This window comes from Emys orbicularis, chromosome 20 (genome assembly GCF_028017835.1).
Source record: "Emys orbicularis isolate rEmyOrb1 chromosome 20, rEmyOrb1.hap1, whole genome shotgun sequence".
Taxonomy (NCBI): Eukaryota; Metazoa; Chordata; order Testudines; family Emydidae; genus Emys; species Emys orbicularis.
Window position 1 is genome coordinate 594,643 of NC_088702.1, and position 23,049 is coordinate 617,691.

General features: G+C 61.1%; 1 protein-coding gene across 1 annotated transcript; it reads left to right on the forward strand.

Moving 5' to 3' along the window:
- Positions 1-12,113: 12,113 nt before the first annotated feature.
- On the forward strand, positions 12,114-21,398 carry LOC135892582 (mucin-1-like). The gene is made up of 7 exons (XM_065420379.1): positions 12,114-12,180; positions 13,553-15,522; positions 16,023-16,096; positions 16,583-16,716; positions 17,199-17,323; positions 18,609-18,755; positions 21,342-21,398. Exons 1-7 carry the CDS (start codon positions 12,114-12,116, stop codon positions 21,396-21,398), a joined length of 2,574 nt encoding a protein of 857 aa, XP_065276451.1.
- Positions 21,399-23,049: the final 1,651 nt, after the last annotated feature.

Below are 23,049 nucleotides of genomic sequence, written 5' to 3' on the forward strand. Positions count from 1 at the left end.
GTGCAGGGAATACGACAGGGACTCCCCAGGGGAGCCCCCCCGTACTGCCCCAAGCTGTGTATGGGGTGTGTCCCCTGCTCCTCCCCCCCACAGCCCCCCCCGCAGCCTGGGGTGCCCTCTCTGGCCCAGCTCCTGCCTGTTCCCAGGAGGTGGGGGAGCATCAGACGGTTCCGGAACAGCCGAATTTGAATGCATGAAGGAACTGGATGAACAATGGAAGGGAGGGACTCTCCTCTGTCTCCCCCCAATTCCAAGCTCCTCCTACCCCCAATCACTTGCCAAATGCCGTATCCTGCCATGGGGCCCCCAGTATGCAGCGTTCAGGTTCCAGGGGTCGTGTTTGCCTGCACCGCTGGCCTGGGGCTCTGTTTTTATACCTGTGATCTGTAACCACTTGGCTCTGTGACGGCTGCCCCACCGTGACGGGGGGGGTCACAATGTCCTTGGGAAGGTCTGTGTTTATAGTGCTGCACAATAAAGGGATCTGTGCTGAGTCAGGCTCTAGGCTGGTTTTCTCCTGCACCTCTCGGACCTCTGCTTCAAAAGGGTTGGAGCAGTGGCTGCCCTGGCCCTGTGATGGGGCTGAGTGGGGCTGTGCCAGCCCTGAGCTCTCGTTCTGCAGGGCAGCTGGAGTTTTCAGGGACTGAACGGCTCTTGCTGGGGATCGGGGCCTATGGCGGAGTCGCCCTTCAGTGCCATCTCTTACTGGCTCACAGCATGTGACGGGGAGAAACCGCCTGCCACTGCCCTCCTCCCTCCAGCTGTGTGCCGACGTGTGGATCCAGGCGCCCAGCCTGGGACAAGCTGAGACTCATGGGATGGGATGGGCAAGGCACTGGGCAAACACCGAAATGCCAGAAAACACGGAAACAAAAGTGAATAGTTATGTAAGGAAATGACTGTGGGGCTAGGCAGCACCACCCCAGCCAGAGCCTCAGGTCCCTGGACCCCTGAGCTCCCCCACCCCACCCCCAGAGGCGGGTTACTGGGCTCCTTGGATCCTGACTCAGGAAAGCTGCAGCTACAGCCCCAAACCCAAACCCCTGTGCCCCAGGAGGGCCTGACCCCAGTCTGCTGATATGGAATGCACCCAGGAGGGGCTGGGACCCATGGCCATCACCGCGCCCTGAGGGTCCGTGAACTCCTTCTGGCCCCTAGGTAGGGAGGAGGAAGCAGGAAATGCTGCTGTCTCCTGGCATGTTTTGAAGCTAATTTCTCCCAGAAGCAGTCAGGCGGGATGAGTGGAGAAGCCTGTGACGGCATGGGAATTATGCATAATATATTGGATGAATATTGTGTTTCTCAGTTTCCCCCATGTGGTGCATGGGTAACTAGTTGTGGGGGAAATAGTTATTTGCTCTTTGCAGAGACACAGGCATGACTCACCCCGAGCTGCCTGGGGGCCCAGGGAGAGTCCCAGAGGACAATGGCCACTCGAATTGCCTGGACTCTTGGTACCTAGCAAAAAAATGACCCTTGCTCCCCCCACCCGGAGCCAGGTGGGTGTGACCAGCTGGGGGACAAAGGACTGGGGAGGGTCCAGGTGGGGCTCTTACCTGTGGGCTGCTGGAGGCTGGAGAAGCCTCTGGACTGGGCCTGAAGAGGGGTCAGAGGGCTCTGGGCTCTGGGCTGACCCAGCTGGACTTTGCTGTAACTTTCTGGTCTCTGTGGTAACTAAGGCCGCTCTGTGCTGTGTCCAGACACCTGATAACCCTCCTGCTGTTACCCCGCTGGCTGAGAGTCCCTGCAGAGTCAGGAAGTCAGGGTGCAAGTCTCCCCAGGTGTCCAACTCAGGTGGAGTCGCCGCAGGGAACTCACGGTGTGACCCAAGGGTGCTGAAGGTGCCAGAGGTTCGGTCCCAGGAGGCAGTAAAGCCGAGGGGCTAAGCCCACTGAAAGTGTGACCCTAAGGGTGGGGTGTGTGTGAGGGGACGAGGCAGGTAGGGGGGTGGACATGAGGGGATAAGGCAGGTGGGGTTGGGCCATGGGGCTGGGTGTGAGGGGAAGAGGCAGGTGGGGGTGGGTTGTGGGGCTGGGTGTGAGGGGACGAGGCAGGTGGGGTGGGGTTTGAGGGGATGAGGCAGGTAGGGGGGTGGAAATGAGGGGATAAGGCAGGTGGGGGTGGGCCATGGGGCTGGGTGTGAGGGGAAGAGGCAGGTGGGGGTGGGCTGTGGGGCTGGGTGTGAGGAGACGAGGCAGGGGTGTGTATGTGAGGGGATGAGGCAGGTGGGGGTGGGCCATGGGGCTGGGCGTGAGGGAATGGTGGGGGTGGGTTGTGGGGCTGTGTGTGAGGGGAAGAGGCAGGTGGGGGTGGGCTGTGGGGCTGGGTGTGAGGGGACGAGGCAGGTGGGGTGGGGTTTGAGGGGATGAGGCAGGTAAGGGGGTGGAAATGAGGGGATAAGGCAGGTGGGGGTGGACCATGGGGCTGGGTGTGAGGGGATGAGGAAAGTGGGGGTGGGCCATGGGGCTGGGCGTGAGGGGACGAGGCAGGGGGGTGGGCGTGAGGGGATAAGGCAGGTGGGGGTGGGCCGTGAGCGCTGGGTATGAGGGGAAGAGGCAGGTGGGGATGGGTCGTGGGACTGGATGTGAGGGGATGAGGCGGGTGGGGGTTGAGGGGACTGTGACGTTGCACTCCATATATTTTATGGAAATATGTTTATGTGTGAATATGATGTAACTGGAATATGCTTCATGCAAAAGGTCTCTTGTAAGGTATCATTACAAAGCTTATGATCTACTGAGTGTGATCATCCTATTTGTAGGAATGTGTCATTTCTTGTATCTGAAGCTAGAAATATGAAGTATTACTCTGAACTCCTACTGTAACTATGCAAAGTGTGGGCCATTAATGGTGGTTTAGAATCTTGATGGTTCACATTAACCAGGACAATTGGTTGTAAATGGCTCTGTTTACTTGTAAGCCTTCCTGTGTTCCTGTGAGTCAGGCCGGAAAGAATGGAGGCTGGGGTCTCACAGGACATGTGATCATGTCACCTGGGACTGGAATCCATCTTAAACCTGGTGCTTTTCCATTTAGAAGCAGGGGTGGGGACCCAGAGAGACAAAGGATTCCCGCCTTGTGCCAAAGCTATAAAAGGGGGTGGAAAAGAACAAAGGGGGCTGCCAGTCATGAGAAATCCCCTAGTTACCACTTGAGCTGGAACTAACAAGAACTGTACCGGGGAAAGGATTGGGCCCAGACTAAGGTGTGAGTATCAACTTGTCAACTGCTGGGAATGGGCCACATCCACCTTGATTGAATTGGCCTCATTAGCATTACAAAAAGTAATTTTCCCTCTGTTAATATTCACACCTTCTTGTCAACTGTTGGGAATGGGCCACATCCACCCTAATTGAATTGGCGTTGTTAGCACTGACCCCCCACTTGGTAAGGCTACTCCCATCTTTTCATGTGCTGTGTATTTATACCTACTTACTGTATTTTCCACTCCATGCATCTGATGAAGTGGGCTGTAGCCCACGAAAGCTTATGCCCAAATAAATGTGTTAGTCTCTAAGGTGCCACAAGGACTCCTCATTGTTTTTACTGATACAGACTAACACGGCTACCGCTCTGTAGTCAGTAACAGAAGCTTCTTGGAACATCTGAGGGTAAGATTTACCTGTATTCAGTTTCTTAAATGTATTAGGCTTAGACTTGCGTGTTTTTGTTTTACTTTGCTTGGTAACTTACTTTGTTCTGTCTGTTATTACTTGAAGCCACTTAAATCCTACTTCTTATATTTAATAAAATCACTTTTGTTTATTAATTAACCCAGAGTAAGTGATTAATACCTGGGGGAGCAAACAGCTGTGCATATCTCTCTATCAGTGTTGTAGAGGGCAAACAATTTATGAATTTACCCTGTATAAGCTTTATACAGAGTAAAATGGATTTATTTGGAGTTTGGATCCCATTGGGAACTGGGTGTTGGGGTGCTGGAGACAGGAATATCTGCTGAGTGTTTTTTGGTTAAAGTCTGCAGCTTTGGGGGTGTGGTTCAGACCCTGGGTCTGTGTTGCGGCAGACTAGCATGTCTGGCTCAACAGGGCAGGGTTCTGGAGTCCCAAGCTGGCAGGGAAAATGGGCTCAGAGGTAGTTTCAGCACATCAGGTGACAGTCCCAAGGGGGTCTCTGTGACCAAACCCGTCACAGGGACGAGGCAGGTGGGGGTGGGGCTTGAGGGGACAAGGCAGGTGGGGGCTGGGTGTGAGGGGACGAGGCAGGTGGGGGTGGACCGGGAGTCCATTAGCACCCTAGCTAGTCCATCCTAATTACAGTTCCCAGTACCCAGTCAGAGCAGTGCCACGTCCTCCCTTAGCTCCAGTCTGGTTGCTGGCACTCGCAGGGGGTACAGGAGGAGTTCTCATGTGGCCTCACGCCCTTTTGCCACCCCAAAACCTTTGGGTTTGAAACTGGGCTGGGGTTCTGCCATTGCCCTTCCCCCTCGTCTGCCAGGGAGTGAGGGGGGCAGGACCCCACCTGCCTCCATGTATCAGCTGCCTTGGCCACAGCCCGGGGTGTCCTGCCCCCTGGTTGGAACAGGGAGTGATGCCATGATCATTGGTGCTTACCCCAGCCCTCTCTCTGGGGCTCTGGTGCCCCGGGGAATGGTGAGGCCAGGGTGCAGGGTGCCCCTGCAGGCCCCCTCTGGAGTCGCGTCCCAACCCCAGGGCTGTGTGTATGCCAGGAGCCCAGCTTCCCTTGTGGGGTTAACCTGTTGCCCTCACTCCCAGGACTGAGTCCTCTCCCTGCCCCCCTTCCAGGGGGGCTGTGATTTGGGCTCTCTCGCCATGGCCCCTCTCTGACCAGGCCCCTGTGTTACCAGCAGCATCCTTCCAGCTGCTCCCCTATTCCCTGCGGTCTCTTTCACCCCTGGACAGGGGAAAACATGTTTGGCCATGGTCCTGCCCTGCCCGGGGCCACCCCGTGCTCGGCTGGGAGCTCAGATCCCACCATGCTCAGCTCTGCCTTTGCTTTCCCAGGGGGGTAGGCAGGGTCAGAGCCAGCATAAGTCACATCTCCCATGGGGGATGGGTGGGGACCATCCCTCTGTACCACTCAGACACCGGGCTCTGGTTACAGACAGGCCGGTATCTAGAGCTTAGCAGCTCCTCCTTGTGTTACCAGCCAGGGGGAAAATCCCCTCTTCCCTGCCAGCCGAGCTATTCACATCTTCACATGGACCTGCCTTCTCCGCCTTCTGGCTCCCTGGATTCGAATCCTTGGCCGTTACAGACGCAGGGCTGCCTGGATCCTGTGTTAAAGAAAGACAGCCATTTTCCAAAAGGATGTCAAAGCTGGTGTCCTGGAGAACCTCAGCTACCAGCCATCCCGACCCCTCCTGTGACTGCATAGGGATCCGGGCCATAGGCAGGGCAAGTGGCTTCATCCTGGGGACCTTCACCCAGGTCACATAGCCCCTCAGCATTGGCTGGGGTTGCACCACACAGGGTCTGACAAGGGGTCTCTGTGTCCTAGAATCTCCCCACCCCAGGAATGTCTCCCCCATTGACCACCTCCTTCCGTTTCCACTGGGGGTCCGAGGGCCCTGAGCCCAATAGGGTACAACAGGACATGTGTACTGGGGCCTGGCGTGGGAGCCCGTCTCTCACCCCGTGCCCCCGAGGAGCTGGCTGCGTGGCTGGTTCCCTCCCAAAGGTCCGTCACACAGTTCACTCTCGGAGCCTGGGCTACAGGCTGCCTCCCTGGGCCGGCAGAGGCTGAATTAGCCCGTGTCCTAGGCATTCGCCAAGTTAACCCTTCGAGGGTTCTGCTTGGCCACCATTTCCTTGGTCTCTGGGCATTGCACCCACTTCTGCCCGCAGTAGTTACATCTCACGTCCAGTGGCGTAGCCAGGGTCTAAGTGTAGGGGGAGCAAACAGAAAAAAGGCGCCCCCCCTTGGCTCCTCCTCTGGCCACGCCCCCCTTGGCTCCTCCCTTTCCCCCCCCCCCCCAGATTAACCCCGGGGCCCGGCTCAGGACTCCTGCGGGCTTCCCGGGGGTGCAGATACCCCCGTCCCCCCGCGGTCCTGGGAGAGTCTCTCCTGCCCAGCCCGCTCTGCAGGTGTCCCCCGCCAGGCTGCGCCGCCCGGCCCCACCCGCGGGGTCCCGTCCCCCCCGCCTGGGGCTCCAGGCTCCTGCGCCGCACCAGGGCCCCCCGTCCAGATAGCGCGGCCTGCGCCGCTGCCCTGCGGGCCCGGCCCCGGGGAGCCCCTCGCCCGGAGGGGACCCCCCAGTGCAAGGCACCGGACCCCCGCCGCTCACGTTCTGTCCTGCGCCGCCGCCTGTCCCCGGCCGATCCCGGCCCCGCGCCGCGGGCGGATCCCGGCTCCGACTCCGGCTCCGGACGGGGAGCGCTTGGCCGCCGATCCCTGAGCCGCCGCAGGAGGTGGCTGCGCCTGTGGCGATGTTGGGGCGCGATGGCCGAGGAGCTGGCCCCCTCTCTCCTCTGGCCGCGCCTGCTGCCCCCCCAACCCCCATGGCTCCTCCGGCAGTGCTGCCCCCGGCGCCGGCCCAGCCGGCGCCGCTTTTGGGAAAAGGGGTGAGGGGAAGCGGCTGCTTCCCCTGCACCCTGCTAACTACGCTCCTGCTCACGTCCCCTTTGGGTCTCTTTTCATACCCGGACCTACTGTCCACAAACTCATCTGCCAGCCTAGGCTGCAGGTCTTTAGGCTTCCTGTCCACTAACCCCATTGTCAGGTCGTCAGGACAGATCTCACTCATAGCGCCGCTCCAACCCAACCAGGTTATACACATTCTCCAGAGTAGTGACACCTGCACCCTACCCCATTTGCGGAGATATCCTCCCAGCAGGGTGGTGACTTCCATGGAGGTCACACCCACAGTCTTTTGCCCACACCAAAACCTCTTCCCATGTGCCTCAGTGGTCAATTCAAACTTTAGCAGCAAAGCTCTGTTGAACAGTTCATAGTCCCCAATCTCCATTCCGTCCACTTGGCTGTATGCCTCTGTGGCTTTGGGGCCGAGCAAGGGGGTGAGACAGTAGAGCTGATCCGCAGGGTTCAAATCCCTAGCCTTTTGAGGCAGTGAGGTAGGCGTCTATATCTCCCCCACCCCTTAAACTGGGGCAACAATTTGGTATCTAGGTTCCCTGCGGAATTGGCATCCCGAGGCCTTTCCCCACTTACCCCTTGGTGGGCCCTCTTGCCCCTCGGCTTCTCCATCTCCAGTTCACGCTTTCACTGCTTCTCCTTGTTTTCCGCTAGCCTCTGCTGCTCCAGCTGCCGCCCCTTTGCCCTTAGCCCCAGCTCCCACGGCTTCAAATCCACCATCGGGAGCCAGGTCATGAAGGCCCCTGCTGGACGAGGTGCTGGGTCTGGTGGATGCCCTGCTGCTGCTCACTCCAGCTGTTGCCTCTGCTGCGCCCAGACCCTCTCAAAGCCCCACTTGGGCCTGGAACCCGCTTCTTGTCTTAGGGAGATGGTTCTACGGCTTTTCCTCACTGTGTCCTTTAACTTCCCTTGTTTTACTGCTGCCAGTCACTTATCGCAAGGCGCTTCCAGTGCCTTCAGCAGCCAACCGTCCACTGGGTGCATTCGCCAACCATCCTCTGGTGCCACCTGTCACGGATCCCCAGGCCTGGTGCTCTCGCACGGCTCTGGAACGGTCCCTGGGAGGAGCCTGTCAGTGTGTCAGCCCCTCGGGACTGAACCTCAGCGCCTTCAGCACCTCTGGGTCATGCCGTGAGCTCCCTGCAGGGAGTCCATCAGAGTTGGACACCAGAGGGAGAATTGCACCCCCCAAAGGCAGCACAGCACCCCGACTTCCTGACTGCAGCGACTCTCAGCCAGCGGGGTAACGGCAGGAGGGTTATCAGGTGTCTGGACACAGCACAGAACGGCCTTAGTTACCACAGAGACCAGAAAGTTACAGCAAAGTCCAGCTGGGTCAGCCCAGAACCCAGAGCCCTCTGACACCTCTGCAGTCTGAGTCCAGAAGCTTTTCCTGCCTCCAGCAGCCCACAGTAAGAGCCCCACCTGGCCCCTCCCTCGTACTTTGTCCTCCAGGCGGTCACACCCTGCTGGCTTCCTGGGCCATCTATGGTAGTTTGTTGCTAGGTGCCAAATGTCTGGGCAATTGGAGTGGCCATTGTCCTCTGGGACTCTCCGTGGGCATGGGGCCCTGCGTGGGTCAGGCCTGTGTCTCTGGGTCTCTGCAAAGAGTAAACAACCCTTACCCCCACCTCGTTACCCATGCACCACATAGGGGAAACTGAGGCACAGACAATATCCACCCAAAATATAATGAAAAATTCACTCTGTCACAGGCCTGGGGGAGGGGGCTTGGTGTGAGGGGCTGAGGCTGGTGGGGGTGGGCTATGGGGCTGGGGATGAGGGGTTGAGGCAGGTGTGGGGGCTGGGTGTGAGGGGACGAGGCAGACGGGATGGCTGGGTGTTGGGGGCTGAGGCGGGCTGGGAGTAAGGGGGCCGAGGCAGGCAGGGGTGGGGTATGAGGGGGCGGTTGGGCAAGGAGGCCAGGCCAGCATGTAATGGACACAGTCCCTGCTCTGTGGGAACAGGCAGCTATAAAGAGTCCTGAGGGCTGGGTGCGGCCAGGCAAGGGGAGATTACAGGAGCCCTGTGTGGTGAAGGAGCAGCGGTCACAGCCTTGAGCTCCTGCGTCACTGAGCCGTGCGCCCCCCTCACAGCGGGGCCCTGGCACAGCCCTGACGAGAGTGACTGTGGTGTTGCCTGCCAGCTCCGTACAGCCTCCTCCCCCCCCCCCGCATGCCCCCAGTCTCTGTGATTCGGGGCACAGGCCTCTCAGGTGTGTCGACACTGCAGTGTGAGCCCAGGGTCAGAGGGACTCGCGTCAGCTGACCTGTGAGAGAGAACCTGGGGTGTGGCTGAACCCCATGTTAACAATGTTCTAACCCGGGTTTGAACCAAGGGTTCTGGTGCCCCCCCTGCAGCACTCAGCCCTGCGTCAGCCCAGCCCGACTCCCCAGCGCCCGCCCAAAATGGGGCCACTCCAGCCCTGTGACCGCCATGCGCTGAGCAGGGACTTGGCTTCCACCCTGCACGGCCCAGGAGGTTTGACCAGCCCCAGCACAGCTACTCCGAAGGTAAGTGCTGGGCACAGAGCCTATCCCCAGGGTCAGCCAGGCTCCCCTGCACGGCTCTGGCTGGCTCTCCAGCCCCCATGGGCTCAGCCGCTGGCCTCTCTGCAATGGCTGTGGCTGGCAGGGGGCAATCCGGGAGCACCGTGCACCGGCTCTGCGCGGGGGGACACGCTCCCCCCATGTCAGGCCCAGAGACGCCTGAGTCACCACCTGGCTGCGCCGTCTGCACAGTGCTGTGTCCAGGGACAAAGAACCCCTAGCGCCCGGCCCACCCTGCCGTGACCCTGGCCACAGGTGTGTCACAGAGACGCTTATCACCCGCCCGCCACAGCCCTTTTCCCGTTCCCTCTGAGTCACTGACTGAAGAATGGAGAACAACTGGGGACAGGGCAAGACATTTCCTCCACACCCTGCTGCCCAACCCCTCCCATGTCCAGAGCCCCACCACCACCCCCGAGAGCGGCTGTCCTGCCCCTCCGCACCACAGCCCCCTGCCCCCTGGGAGGGCCCCTCCTCCAGCTCCACAGGGCCCCTGCTCCTCTCTCCCAAGGGGCTCCGAGGCATCAGAGCTGGATGGGCTCCCTGGGGTGCCAGCCCCGGCTCAGGGGCATGAGCCTCCTCCCCTCCCCAGGGCTCAGCTGGAAATCCCCTGGCACTGAGCCAGTCACACTCAGCCCCTGGGGCCCCAAACCATGCCCTGCTCTGGGAGCTGGACGCCCAGTGCTAGCAGCTGGCTCCTAGCGGGCCCATCGCTGAGCCATGCTGGAGTTTGTGGGCTGTGCTGGGTACGGGGGGGCCTGTAACATCAAGACACACATCCAGCTCTCGCTAGTGGGCACGAGCCCCCCAGGGAATCTGTACAGCCCTTTGCCATCCCCCCCGGCACCACAGGTGCTGGAACTAGGAGGGCTGGGGGGGCGCCGCACCCCCTGGCTTGAAGTGGCTCCATCATACACAGGGTTACAGGTTGGTTCAAGGCTCTCAGCTCCCCAGCTGTACATTGTTCCAGCAGCCCTGCCCTGCACCCCCTGCTCAGTCCTGCGTGACTCTGGTGTTCCCAGCCCAAACAATGATCTTTTATGACCCTTTACACCCCTCATAAACCTTTACAGCCCCCACCGCAAGCACATGCCACGGGAAGGCTGGGCAGGGACGAGGAAGTGGTGCCCCAGACGTCCCACCCAGCCGCTGCCTGCAGAGCCAGTCTCTGGGGCTGTCCGAGGGCCGGGCGAGCAGGCAGCGCACTCCCAGCTACGTGTCCACAGCCCTGCATGCCCCTGGGCCCCAGCCCCACACCGTGCCCGGGCGTGAGGCTGCCCCCTGCTGCCCAGGGCAGCAGTGCAGGGTTGGCACCGCAGTGCATGGAGCTGTCTGTACGGCAGCCCCTCCCCTGGCTCCCGGTGTCCATCCCTGGGCTGACATTGCCCTCTGCCGGCCGGCCGTAGCGGTGCAGCGCAGTGTCTGCTACGCACAGGCCTGTTCGGGTGGACTCCTGACTGCACAGACCAGGGAGCAGCAGCTGTGACCCCAGGGAAGCCACCTTCTAACGGGGGGGCGGGCGGGGCAGCGTAGCAGAACCTAGGCCAGGTGTGGGCTCTGGACACTCCCCCAGCAGGTGCCAGCAATTCCTCTACAGGCACCATGGCCTAGTGGTGAGAGCAGGGTGCGGAGTCGTGGGTTCTGTTCCCCCCTCTGACACTGATTGACTTGGACAAATCTCTTGACACCCCGTGGGCCACGGGCTCTTCCCTAGGATGGTTGGGATGTCCAAGGTCTCTGGGGGCAGCTGCTGGAAGGTTCTGGGGGGCATGGCCCCAGGGCTGCGGGGAAGGCTATAGAGGCCGGGGCCCCAGGGCTCAGAGGGAGGTTCTGGGGGGCAGGGCCCCAGGGCTGCGGGGAAGGCTGTAGAGGCCAGGGCCCCAGGGCTCAGGGGGAGGTTCTGGGGGGCAGGGCCCCAGGGCTGCGGGGAAGACTATAGAGGCCGGGGCCCCAGGGCTCAGAGGGAGGTTCTGGGGGGCAGGGCCCCAGGGCTGCGGGGAAGGCTGTAGAGGCCGGGCCCCAGGGCTCAGGGGGAGGTTCTGGGGGGCAGGGCCCCCGAGCCAGCGCAGACCTGGGTGACACTAAGCAAGCTCCTGGGCATGTCCCATGTCACGGATCCCCAGGCCCAGAGCTCTTGCTCCGCTCTGGGACAGTCCCTGGGAGGAGCCCGTCAGTGTGTCAGCCCCTCGGCTTCACCACCTCCTGGGACTCACCTCAGCGCCTTCAGCACCCCTGGGTCACGCCGTGAGCTCCCTGCACCGAGTTCCCCTGAGCTGGACCCCAGAGGGAGACTTGCGCCCCCAAAGGCAGCACAGCACCCCGACTCTGCAGCGACTCTCAGCCAGCGGGGTAACAGCAGGAGGGTTATCAGGTGTCTGGTCACAGCACAGAATGGCCTTAGTTACCACAGAGACCAGAAAGTTACAGCAAAGTCCAGCTGGGTCAGCCCAGAGCCCAGAGCCCTCTGACCCCTCTTCAATCTGAGTCGAGAAGCTTCCCCTGGGCAGCCCACACTTACCAACCCCACCTGGCCCCTCCCCAGTCCTTTGTCCCCCAGCCGGTCACACCCAGCTGGCCCCTACGGAGGGGGGACAGCCAGGGGCCTTTGTTGCTAGGTGCCAAGTGCCCAGGCAATTGGAGTGGCCATTGTGGTCTGGGACTCTCCCTGGGCCCCCAGGCAGCTCTGCGTGGGTCAGGCCTGTGTCTCTGGGTCGCTGCAAAGAGCAAACAACCCTTTCCCCCACCTAGTTACCCACGCACCACATAGGGGAAACTGAGGCACAGACAATAGTCATCTGAAATATTATGAAAAATTCCCATTGCGTCACAGCCCAGCCCGCTGGGTGCGGCCTCCCTCCCTCCCCACCTGCTCGCAGGTGCTGCTATAAAGCTCCAGCCCCAGAACCGCAGCCCCATCGAGCGAGGCAGAGAGAGACAGAGCCCGGTACTGGGACACCCGGGGCCGAGCCCCCCACCCCACCACCTGCCATGAAGCCCCGAAGTCTGGGCACAGCTGCCCTGCGGCTGGGTCTAGTGCTGCTGCTGCTGGCCACAGGTGAATGGCACTTGGAGCCGGATCGGCCCCACCCCGGGGCTCTGGGCTGCGCAGGGGGTTGGGGGAGTCGTGGAGTGGGGACGGCGGAGGACCCGGGGCAGGTTTCTGTCCGTTCCCTGGAAGGATCTGAGGGGTGGGGCCGTGGCTCAGCAGGTCGGGCAGCCCCAGGGCCCATCTCTGTTCCGCTTCCTTTAGCCGCTGATCTGCCGCTCGGGGGTGGGGGGTGGGGGTGGGGACAAAGGGCGAGTGGGGCCTGATTGTCCCAGACACTGTAACGCCCCAGAGTATCACAAGCAGCGCCTGGCACTCCTGGGGTCCCCTCTGCCCTGCCCATCCCAGCCAGCCCCACAGCTAGCTCCGCACAGGGTACCATGGGGGTGGGGGCGTGGGGAGTGTTCCGGGGAACCCGGGGGGGTGGAGGCAGATCCCCGGGGACCCTGCAGGGCTTGTCTCTGCTGGGGACGTGAGGCAGCTCCAGACGGGACCAGGGGCTCCCAACACCCAGCTCCACACACCGAGTCCGACCCCAGACGCGGGGCTCGGGGAAGGCGCCTGATCCGCAGTGTGGCTGAGCTGTGCTGGAGCCCACGGGGCACTGGGCTGGGCCCTCGTCAGACCCCACATTGGGGTGTTTGAGCCCCGGCAGCGCATCCCCTCTCCGAGTTCGAACAGGGGGCGGGGGACTCGGTGCATCAGGCTGCAAGCCCAGTCGTTCCAGTCGCTCCCATCCAACCGGCACGGAGATCGTCAGCACGGCCCCAGGACCCAGGGCCGGCTCCAGCATTTCTGCCGCCCCAAGCAAAAAAAAAAAAAAAAAAGCTGCGATCGCGATTGGCGGCAGCAATTGGCCAAAAAAACCCACAAAAAGCCGCGATCGACGGCGGCATTTCAGCGGCAGGTCCTTCGCTCCTAGAGGGAGGGAGGGACCTGCCGCCCCCGAATTGCCGCAGGTGCCGCCCCTCTCCCTTGGCCGCCCCAACACCTGCTTGTTAAGCTGGTGCCTGGAGCTGGCCCTGCCGGGACCTTCCCCCCACAGGCCAGCCCCGGCTCCTGCGGGCCCCCAGGTGACAGTGACGTTCCCCCTTCCTTGTCTGACTCCTGCCTTGGAGCTGCTTCGTCCCCTCGGGGGTCACCAGCTGCCCCCCTTGTCCCTGTGACCGTCCAGGCCTTGGCTGAGCCCTGGGAGCTTTCGGCCTCGCTAGGACCTTGTGGCAGTGAGTTCCCCAGGCTAATCACGTGCTGTGTAAAATAACACCTGACTTGTGGGCACATGTTGCCCAAGATGCCACATCCACGGGCTTCTGCTCCTCGACTGCGTCCCATATTTTGTTCTGTTTTCTCTGAACTGAATAATCCTCCGTCGACATCACAGAAAACACATCTGCAACCACCACCAGTGAGACAACCACCACCACCGACACAACCACCACCACCGATGTGACCACGACTGATGAGGCGACCACCACCAGTGATGTGACCCCCACAACCGACGTGACCATAACTGGTGACACAACCACCACCAGCGACGTGACCACGACTGATGACACAACCACCACCAGTGACACAACCACCACCACCGATGTGACCATGACTGGTGACACAATCACCACCACCAGCGACGCGACCATCACCAGCAACACGACCACCACCAGTGACACAACCACCACCACTGACGTGATCACAAGTGATGACACAACCACCATCACCGACGTGACCACGACTGATGACGCGACCACCACCAGCAACGCGACCAACAGCAGCGATGTGACCACAACTGGTAACACAACCACCACTAGAGACGTGACCATGACTGATACAACCACCACCACCGACACAATCACCACCACCGATGTGACCACAACCACCACCAGCAGCGACGCGACCACCACCAGTGACACAACCACCACCACTGACGTGACCATGAATGATGATACAACCACCACCACTGACGTGACCACGACTGATGACACGACCACGACTGATGACGCGACCACCACCAGTGACACAATGATCACCACCAGCGACGTGACCATGACTGGTGACACAACCACAACCAGCGATGTGACCATAGCTGGTGACACAACCACCACCACCGACGTGACCACGACTGATGACACAACCACCACCACTGACACAATCACCACCACCGATGTGACCACAACCGCCACCAGTGACACAATCACCACCACCACTGGCAGCGACGCAACCACCACAAGTGACACAACCACCACCACTGACATGACCACGACTGATGACGCGACCACGACTGATGACGAGACCACCACCAGTGACACAATGATCACCACCAGCGACGTGACCATGCCTGATGACACAACCACCACCACCAGCGACGCGACCACCACCAACGACGCAACCACTACCAACAACTTGACCACAACTGGTGACACAACCGCCAACAGTGACGCAATCACCACCACCACTGATGAGACCACGACTGGAGATACAAACACCACCATCACCGACACGACCACCACCAGTGACGTGACCACCACCAATGACACAACCACCACCACCGACATGACCACAACTGATGACACGACCACCACCAGTGACACAACCACCACCAACGACATGACCATAACTGGTAACACAACCGCCACCAGTGACACAACAACCACCACTGACGTGACCACGACTGATGACACAACCACCACCACCGATGCGACCACGACTGGTGACACAACCACCAACAACAAAGTGACCACCACCACCGACATGACCACGACTGGTGACACAACCACCGCCACCAGCGACGCAACCACCACCGGTGACACAACCACCACCACCGATGTGACCACGACTGATGACACGACCACGACTGATGACATGACCACCACCAGAGACACGACCACCACCACTGATGCGACCACCACCAGTGACACAATCGCCACCATCAGCGACGCTACCACCACCACCGACACGACCACTGCCAGTGACACAACCACCACTACCAATGTGACCACAACAATCACCACCGGCAACGCGACCACCACCAGTGAGACAACCACCACTAACAACATGACCATGACTGGTGACAAAACCACCACCGCCAGAGAGGCGGCCACCACCCCCAATGCAACCACCACCAGCGACACAACCACCACCGGCAACATGACCACGGCTGGTGACACAACCACTACCAGTGATGCGACCACCTCTCCCCCCAGCAGAACTGACACGACCCCGGACCCCGGCCCCGCCACTGCAGTCGAGATCCGTTTCTCTCTCTCGTTTCGCATTCTGAACAGGATCTTTGACAACTCTCTTCTTGATCCCAACTCCATTAACTACCGGAAGCTGCACGTCACAATCCAGAGCATGGTGAGCACAGCAGCCCCTCCCTCCCCTCCCGGCCCCCTGCCCCTGCCCGCCAGCTGGGGGCGGCTGCCAGCCCCAGGCTGGGGAGCTCCGCGTGGAGCTCCATCGAGCTGCCGTGTGATGAGCCTTCGGGCCTCTGCTGGCTGCTGCAGTTCGGGCTCCACAGGCAGAGACCCCACAGAGCGGGGAGGGGAGACGCCCCCACCCCACCCCCAGGCCCAGCCCTGGGTACCAGGCCCCTCAGCCCCACAGTCTCCTGTCCTGGAGCAGTGAAGGGAGAGTCCCTCAATACTGTCTGGGGAGCCCCCCTGCCTCCCCCCCGGGACCCTGCCCTCTGCTCTGGGCCCCTCTGCCCCTCTCCAGCCAGCTCTGGGGAGACACCCCCCCGACCCTGCCCTCGGCTCTGGCAGGGGCTGGGGCAGATCTGCCAAGCTGGGTGCTCCCTGCCCCCCTGAGCCGGCTGGGGTGCTGGCAGTGACCCTGTTCCCCTCTCTCTGTGACAGTACATCAATATCTACGGCTGCCCAGAGTGTCCGAATGGGCAGAACTACCTGGGATTCACTGATCTGCGTTTCAGGTACAGTGTGTGCCATGGGGCTGCCCCAGCTGTGGGCAGGGGAGGGGGCAGCCTGCTGCCTCCTGGGCTGGGGGGGGAGAGAAAGGCTAAATCTGTGTGACCCTGGGGGTGCCATGTCTGATAGCCCAGAGCTTTGGTTGCCTGAGGCCGTGCTGGGCAGGTGTGTGCTGCCCTCGGGGGGGGGGGGGGGGGGGCGCTAGGGCAGGGGCAGGTGGGGGGGTGAGATTGGTGGTGGGTGGTTCCTGGGGTTTTTGGGTGGAGCAGCTTGTGCAGGGGCAGGTGGCATTGGGGGAGCCGGTGTGGGGGGCAGGTGGGAATGGGGGAGGTTGGTGCAGGGGCAGGTGGGAATAGGGGAGCCAGGGCAGGGGCAGGTGGGAATGGGGGAGGTTGGTGCCGGGGCAGGTGGGAATGGGGGAGCCGGGGCAGGGGCGCGGGAAGGGCCAGGGCCAGGGCCAGTTAACTCCCCCTCTCCGGCACTCTCTGCAGCCCGGGCTCGGTGGTGACTGAGTCCGTCCTGCTGTACCAAGCGAGCAGCACAAACATCAACGCCACCGACATTGAGCAGCAGCTGAGGAACAGTGAGAACAGAACAGAGGGGCTCGAGCTGGACAGTATCCGCGGTGAGCAGGCTCCAGCCGGGCCCCACAGTGTCTCCGCAGCCTCGTGTCCGGGGGTCCCTGTGCTGGGGGCCCAGCCCATGGCTGAGGGGGGCTGGTGTCCATGGCCCTTGTGCAGAGCTCTGTGGAGACGGGGTTGCCCTCGGGAGCTCCTCCAGCTCCCAGCAGAGGCCCCTGGCTGGGCTGCTTTGGGGCGTGTGGAGGGTGCCTGCCCTGCCGGCCCAGCCCAGCCTGTATCTGTCCCGGGGAGGGAGGGCTTCTGGGCCCCCTGGCAGTGCCGTCCTCGCTGACCCTGGGCTGGGGCTGGACCCCCGGCCATCACACTCAGCCTCTTCCCAGCACCCCAGGGCCAGCCCCCTTCCGACAGCCCCTGACTGTCCCGCCCTTCTGCCTGGCCAGCTGCGTCCCCTGGCCTGGGCCCCTCTCCTAGGATCCCTCCCCTCCGGGTCCTCCCCAGCCCCTGACTGCTCCTACTTGTGTTTCAGCCAGTTCTCTCGTCTCCACTTCACCCACCTCGGCGCCAGCACCCCTGGTGCCTGGCTGGGGCATTGCCCTGCTGGTCCTGGTCTGCATTGGGCTGGTGCTGAGCATCCTCATCTTCATCCTGCTGGTGAGTGCCCCCCGCTGCCCATCCCTCCGGCCTCAGGCCCCCCTCCAGTCTCTCTCCTTCTCCCTGCCTGACCCCACTGTGACGGGTTCCCCCCCCTTCGGGGTGCCACCTGCACCTGGGGTACCACTTAGCCCGCCTGACCCACCAGCCTGGGCTCCCTCTCACACTGTGCTGCTGTGACAAGTTGCTAATCTCTCCAAGTTTGCTCTTTCACCAGCGCACACCCAGGCAGGGACACACCCAGCTGCAGCTGTACACACAGATGCGGAGATCAGCTCTGCATGGGAAGGCTTAGCTAAGGAACTGCCCAGTTACTCAAGTGCACATCCCCCTTTGAAGGGTAAATCCCAAATTATGCCGTCTTGCGCTGCACAGAGAACTGTACAGCGCAATCTCATGAAATTTGCCCCCTCCCTCCATGTGGAGAGGAATAGACACAGGTGTCTGCCCCAAGTTATGATTTCCACGCACTGGTTTTAGACAAAACAGAAACAAGTTTATTAACTATAAAAGATAGATTTTATCTGATTATAAGTGATAGCAAACAGATCAAAGCAGATTCCCTACTAAATAAACAATACTGCAAACTGAGTTTACCACACTAGATAAGTAGGATATGAATTAGCAAATTCTTACCTTGAGTGATAAACAGGCTGGCAGATTCTTAAGGCACAAGCTGCCTTGGCTTTGCATTTGGGTTTCCCAGGTTTTCAAACACAGGCTAGAAATCTCTTAGCCTGGGACCATCACTTCCCACAGTTCAGTCCTTGCCCCTCAGATGTTTCCAGGTGTGTTGTTGTAGGGGGAGTGAGGTCCCCTCATGATGTCATTTTCCCCCTTCTATATCTTCTTCCCACTTGCTGGAAAGCTCTTTTGCTATGACCTGGGTCAAACAGTTCCCATTGTGTAGTGCTATCTCTGAGAGGTTTCTATTGTACACAGTTCCTGGGGTAATCCTCGTGCTTGTGTGCATTTCCTCAATAAGCCATTACATTGTTTGGCCTTTTTACTGTTGTACCTGAAAGGCTGCTTGTGGGTGTGTTCAACCTCGCAACATGTTTCAGTAACACATACATAGACACACGTCATAACTTCACATACGACGATAACACGCACAATCCAATGAGATTTTAATGTCTAGCAGATCAAGACTTTTAGAATGACACCTCACAAGGCAGACTTTGTACAAAACACATCCTAATTACATGATAGTGGTGAATATTGGGGTCCCAGGGTGTCACACCCACCATCCCCTCCACTCACCAGCCTCCTCTTGCCCCTCTAGATCGTCTGCTCGTACTGCAGGAGGAGCCGGGGGAAGCTGGATCTGCTCAGCTCACATACCTCGTACCAGCCCAGGAGCGAGTACCCCAACTACCACACCCACGGGCGCTTCAGTGCCCCCAGCAAGAAGCAGGACCCCTACAATGACGTAAGCAGCGGGGCCTGGTACTGCCCTGGGTGCCCCCTTGCCCAGCGTGTGCCCCAATGTCTGTCCCCGTACACTGCCTGGGTACGCCCCTGGACGCCGGTGCCCGGTACACGGCAGCCCTGCCAGGCACACGCTGGGGGTGCCAGTGGCAGGCACTGAGGGTGGATGCCCCCCCATTGCTCACTGCGGGGGGGCTGGAGGGGATTGGTCAGCTCATCTCAGAAAATTTCACCAGAAGGAAGAACACAAACCCGGGGTGGGGGGGTTAGTGTGTCATGGTGACATGGTGCTTCCCATGGTCCTAACTGTGTCCCACCCAATGCACCCCCCGGGAGAGAGCTGTGGGGGGTCAAGGGCACCGGGGGTCCCAGAGCCAGAAATGTGAGCACGGGGCCCTGCTGCACTATGCAGCTCATCGGGGGGGATGTGCTGGGGGGGGATGCAATGTGGGGGGAGCTCCTAGGGTAGATGAGGGAGGGATTATGGGGTGTGATCCTGTGGGATTATAGGGCCTGGTCTTGGTTTGGTTATGGGGTGTGGTTCCTGGGGGCAATGCAATGGGGGGTGGGCCTAAGGGATTATAGAGCGGGGTTCTGGGGGGTAGTCCGGGGGTGGGGGGGGTGCATGTCCCTGGGGGGGCAGGGGACTGGCCTGGCCAGAGCCAGGGGAAATGTTCTCCCCAGTCAGGTGGCTGCAGCCCAGGCCCCGTGTGGCGGCCTCTGACCTTGACCCTGGCCCCCCTCGCTGAGTTAATCACTAACAGGGCAGCTCCCGGCTGACATCAAACCAGCAGCTAAACAAACAGCTAATGGGGCAGGCCAGTGGCTCTGCCCGCCCTGCCCCCACGGCTCTGCCCGGGTCTCTGGGGGCCGCTAGGCCTGTACCTGCCATGGCCTGTTCTGCCCTCGGCAGCACCAGCATCCCGTGTCCCTTCCTGCCCTGGGACCGGCCCCCAGCCCTGCGGGCTTCTCTGTCCCCGGCAGGTTCTGTGGCCAGACGGGACGTTTGCTGAACGTTCGGCCCTAGCTCAGCAGGAATTCACTCCGGGCCGGTCTCTGGCCTGGGCGAGACGGGAGGTCAGACTAGACGGTCACCATGGGCCTGCTGGCCTGGGACACTCGGACCTGGAATCTGTGACGCCTGCTGCTGTCCGTGCTCCAGAGGGCTGGAGTGGGGCTGGGATCAGAGGGTGGTACTGTGGGTGGGGGGGGGTTGGAAGGTGAGGTTGTGTGTGGGGTGGGATCGCAGGATGAGGGTGTGGGGCAGGGATGGGGGTGGGGTCGCAGGACGAGGTTGTGGGGCAGGGGAGGGGATGGGGTCGCAGAGTGAGGTTGTGGGGCAGGGGAGGGGGTGGGGTCGCAGGACGAGGTTGTGGGGCAGGGGTGGGGGTGGGATCGCAGAGCGAGGTTGTGGGGCAGGGGAGGGGGTGGGGTCGCAGGACGAGGTTGTGGGGCAGGGATGGGGTGGGGGTGGGGTCGCAGAACGAGGTTGTGGGGCAGGAGTGGGGGTGGGGTCGCAGAGCGAGCTTGTGGGGCAGGGGTGGGGTGGGATCGCAGAGCGAGGTTGTGGGGCAGGGATAGGGTGGGGGTGGGGTCGCAGGACGAGGTTGTGGGGCTGGGATGGGATCGCAGAGCGAGGTTGTGGGGCAGGGAGGGAGGGGGTGGAGGTGGGGCTGATGCCTGGCTCGGGGAGAAGTCGCTCTACAAATGGCGCCGTGGCAGTGCCGGTTGTGCCCCTTGCCCGGGGCGGCCTGGCTGGGCTCTGCCCCGGCACCGTGCCCATGGATCCCAGGCGGCCCCACTCCTGTCCCGGGACGGTGGTTAGTGTAACTCTCACGCCGGGCTGGGGGCTCCCGGCGGGGGGCAGCCTGCCGTGATGGAGCCTGGCTGGAGCCGGCCCCTGCGCTCCCAGGGACGCTGGGCTCCCTCAGCCGAGCCCGTCCCCGCTGGCCGGTGGGAGGCAGCCGAGGCCTGGGCTGTGCCCTGTGCAGAGCCCGGGGTGGCAGGTGCCCTTGGGGAGGGCGGCTGGGCTGGAGCAGGCGGAGTCTGTACGTGGGGCTCTGGTTTTCCCTCCCCTGACCCGTGGGGCCCCGGCCGCCCTCGGTGGGTAGCTGGTGCCTCCTCGGCTCCACGTCTCTCCCTGTGACTGAACAGCCTCCCTGCCCCCTCGCCCCCGGCTCCGGCCCGGCACCGCCTGAGGGACTGGGGGGCCGGGGGAGCCTGTCAGGGCAGTGGGTCACTCTGCTGTTAAATGGTCTTAGCCAGGCCAGCCCCACAGCCCCAGGCCAGTTCTGGGGTGGGGTCACCTTCTCCCGGCCCATCATGTGCCCCCCGTGCTGCCGTGGGGCGGCGGAGCTGTTGCAGTCCCTGAGGCCTCTCCCTGCTGGCAGGGACGGGGTGGCCAGTATCGAACATGACTGGGGTCTGTTCGCCAGGGCTTGGCCCAGTGATCCCCTCCCCGGGCCCAGAGCCCCGGTTTCCATGCCCACAGGGGTACTGGTGGTTGCCTGGCTGGGGGTCCTGGTTGCCAGGTAACGGTGGATTGGCCCAGCCTGGCTCTAACCCCATCCCCTCTGCTTCCTCCCAGTTCGCCACCGGCAACGGCACCAACGCGTTCTACGCCAACCCTGCCACGTCGTCATAGGATCTCCAGGGGCGCCACCCCGGGGACCGGCGGGAGCAGAGCTCCCACCATCGCCATGTGCTTCCTGCAGCTGGACTCCAGGGTGTCGGGCAGGGCCGACAAGGCAGCCCCGGGCAGGGGTTTGCTGCACTGGGAGGGGAGGGGGTTGGATTCAGTGTGGCAGGGTGGGGAGGGGGTGACTGCCTCCCCCACCCTGCAACCCCTGGCCCTGTGGGAGGGGGAGCTGCTCCAGTGCCAATTGGGCCATGTGGGGCAAGCACTAATGGGGCAAATTTCTCCCCCCGCTCCACAAGGGAGGGCAAAGGGGCTGCCCCATATATCCCTCCGCTAACCAGTCTGGGCAGTGGAGGGAATACGACAGGGACTCCCCAGGGGAGCCCCCCCCATACTGCCCCGAGTGTGGATAGGGTGTGTCCCCTCCTCCCCTCCTCCCCATGCAGCCTGGGGGCCCCTCTCTGTTCCCAGGAGGTGGAAGCGAGCGTCGGAAGGTTCCGGAGCAGCCGAATTCGAACACATGAAGGAACTGGATGAACAATGCGAGGGAGGGACCCTCCTCTCTGCCTCCCCCCAATTCTAAGCAGTGGCACCTCCTGCCCCCAATCACTTGTCAAATGCCGTATCCTGCCATGAGGGCTCCAGTGTGCAGTGTTCAGGTTCCGGGGTCGCATTTGCCTGCACCGCTGGCCTGGAGCTACTTTATAATGTGATGTGTAACCACTTGGCTCTGTGACGGCCGCCCCGCCGTGACAGGGGGTCACAATGTCCTTGAGAAGGTCTGTATTTATAGTGTTGCACAATAAAGGGATCTGTGCTGAGTCAGGCTCTAGGCTGATTTTTCTCCTGCACCTCTTGGACCTCTGCTTTGGCAACGCTGCCTGCAGGGCGGGCTAATCAGCTCAATGGTCCATGGGCAGGGGGCTGTGGGACCGGCATCCCTCAGAGCCAGCACCGCCCAGCTCACAGCCCAGCAAGTCATCCCTCCATCTAGGGCCAGGGTACCCCGACCTCAGGTGCCCTCTCCTGCTCCGACAAAAGGGAGCTCAGCCCCTGGTGAGAGCAGTAGGGCAGCGAAACGCCCCAAGGAAATGGCTGGGCAGGTGTAAAATGGACTCAAGGAAAAGTCTCAAGTATCAGGGGGTAGCCGTGTTAGTCTGTATCTACAAAAACAACAAGGAGTCTGGTGGCACCTTAAAGACTAACAGATTTATTTGGGCATAAGCTTTTGTGGGTAAAAACCTCACTTCTTCGGATGCATAGAGTGAAAGTTACAGATGCAGGCATTATATACTGACACATGGAGAGCAGGGAGTTACTTCGCAAGTGGAGAACCAGTGTTGACAGGGCCAATTCAATCAGGGTGGATGTAGTCCACTCCCAATAGTAGATGAGGAGGTGTCAATTCCAGGAGAGGAAAAGCTGCTTCTGTAATGAGCCAGCCACTCCCAGTCCCTATTCAAGCCCAGATTAATGGTGTTAAATTTGCAAATGAATTTTAGTTCTGCTGTTTCTCTTTGAAGTCTGTTTCTGAAGTTTTTTTGTTCAATGATAGTGACTTTTAAATCTGTAATAGAATGACCAGGGAGATTGAAGTGTTCACTTACTGGCTTTTGTATGTTATCATTCCTGATGTCCAATTTGTGTCCATTTATTC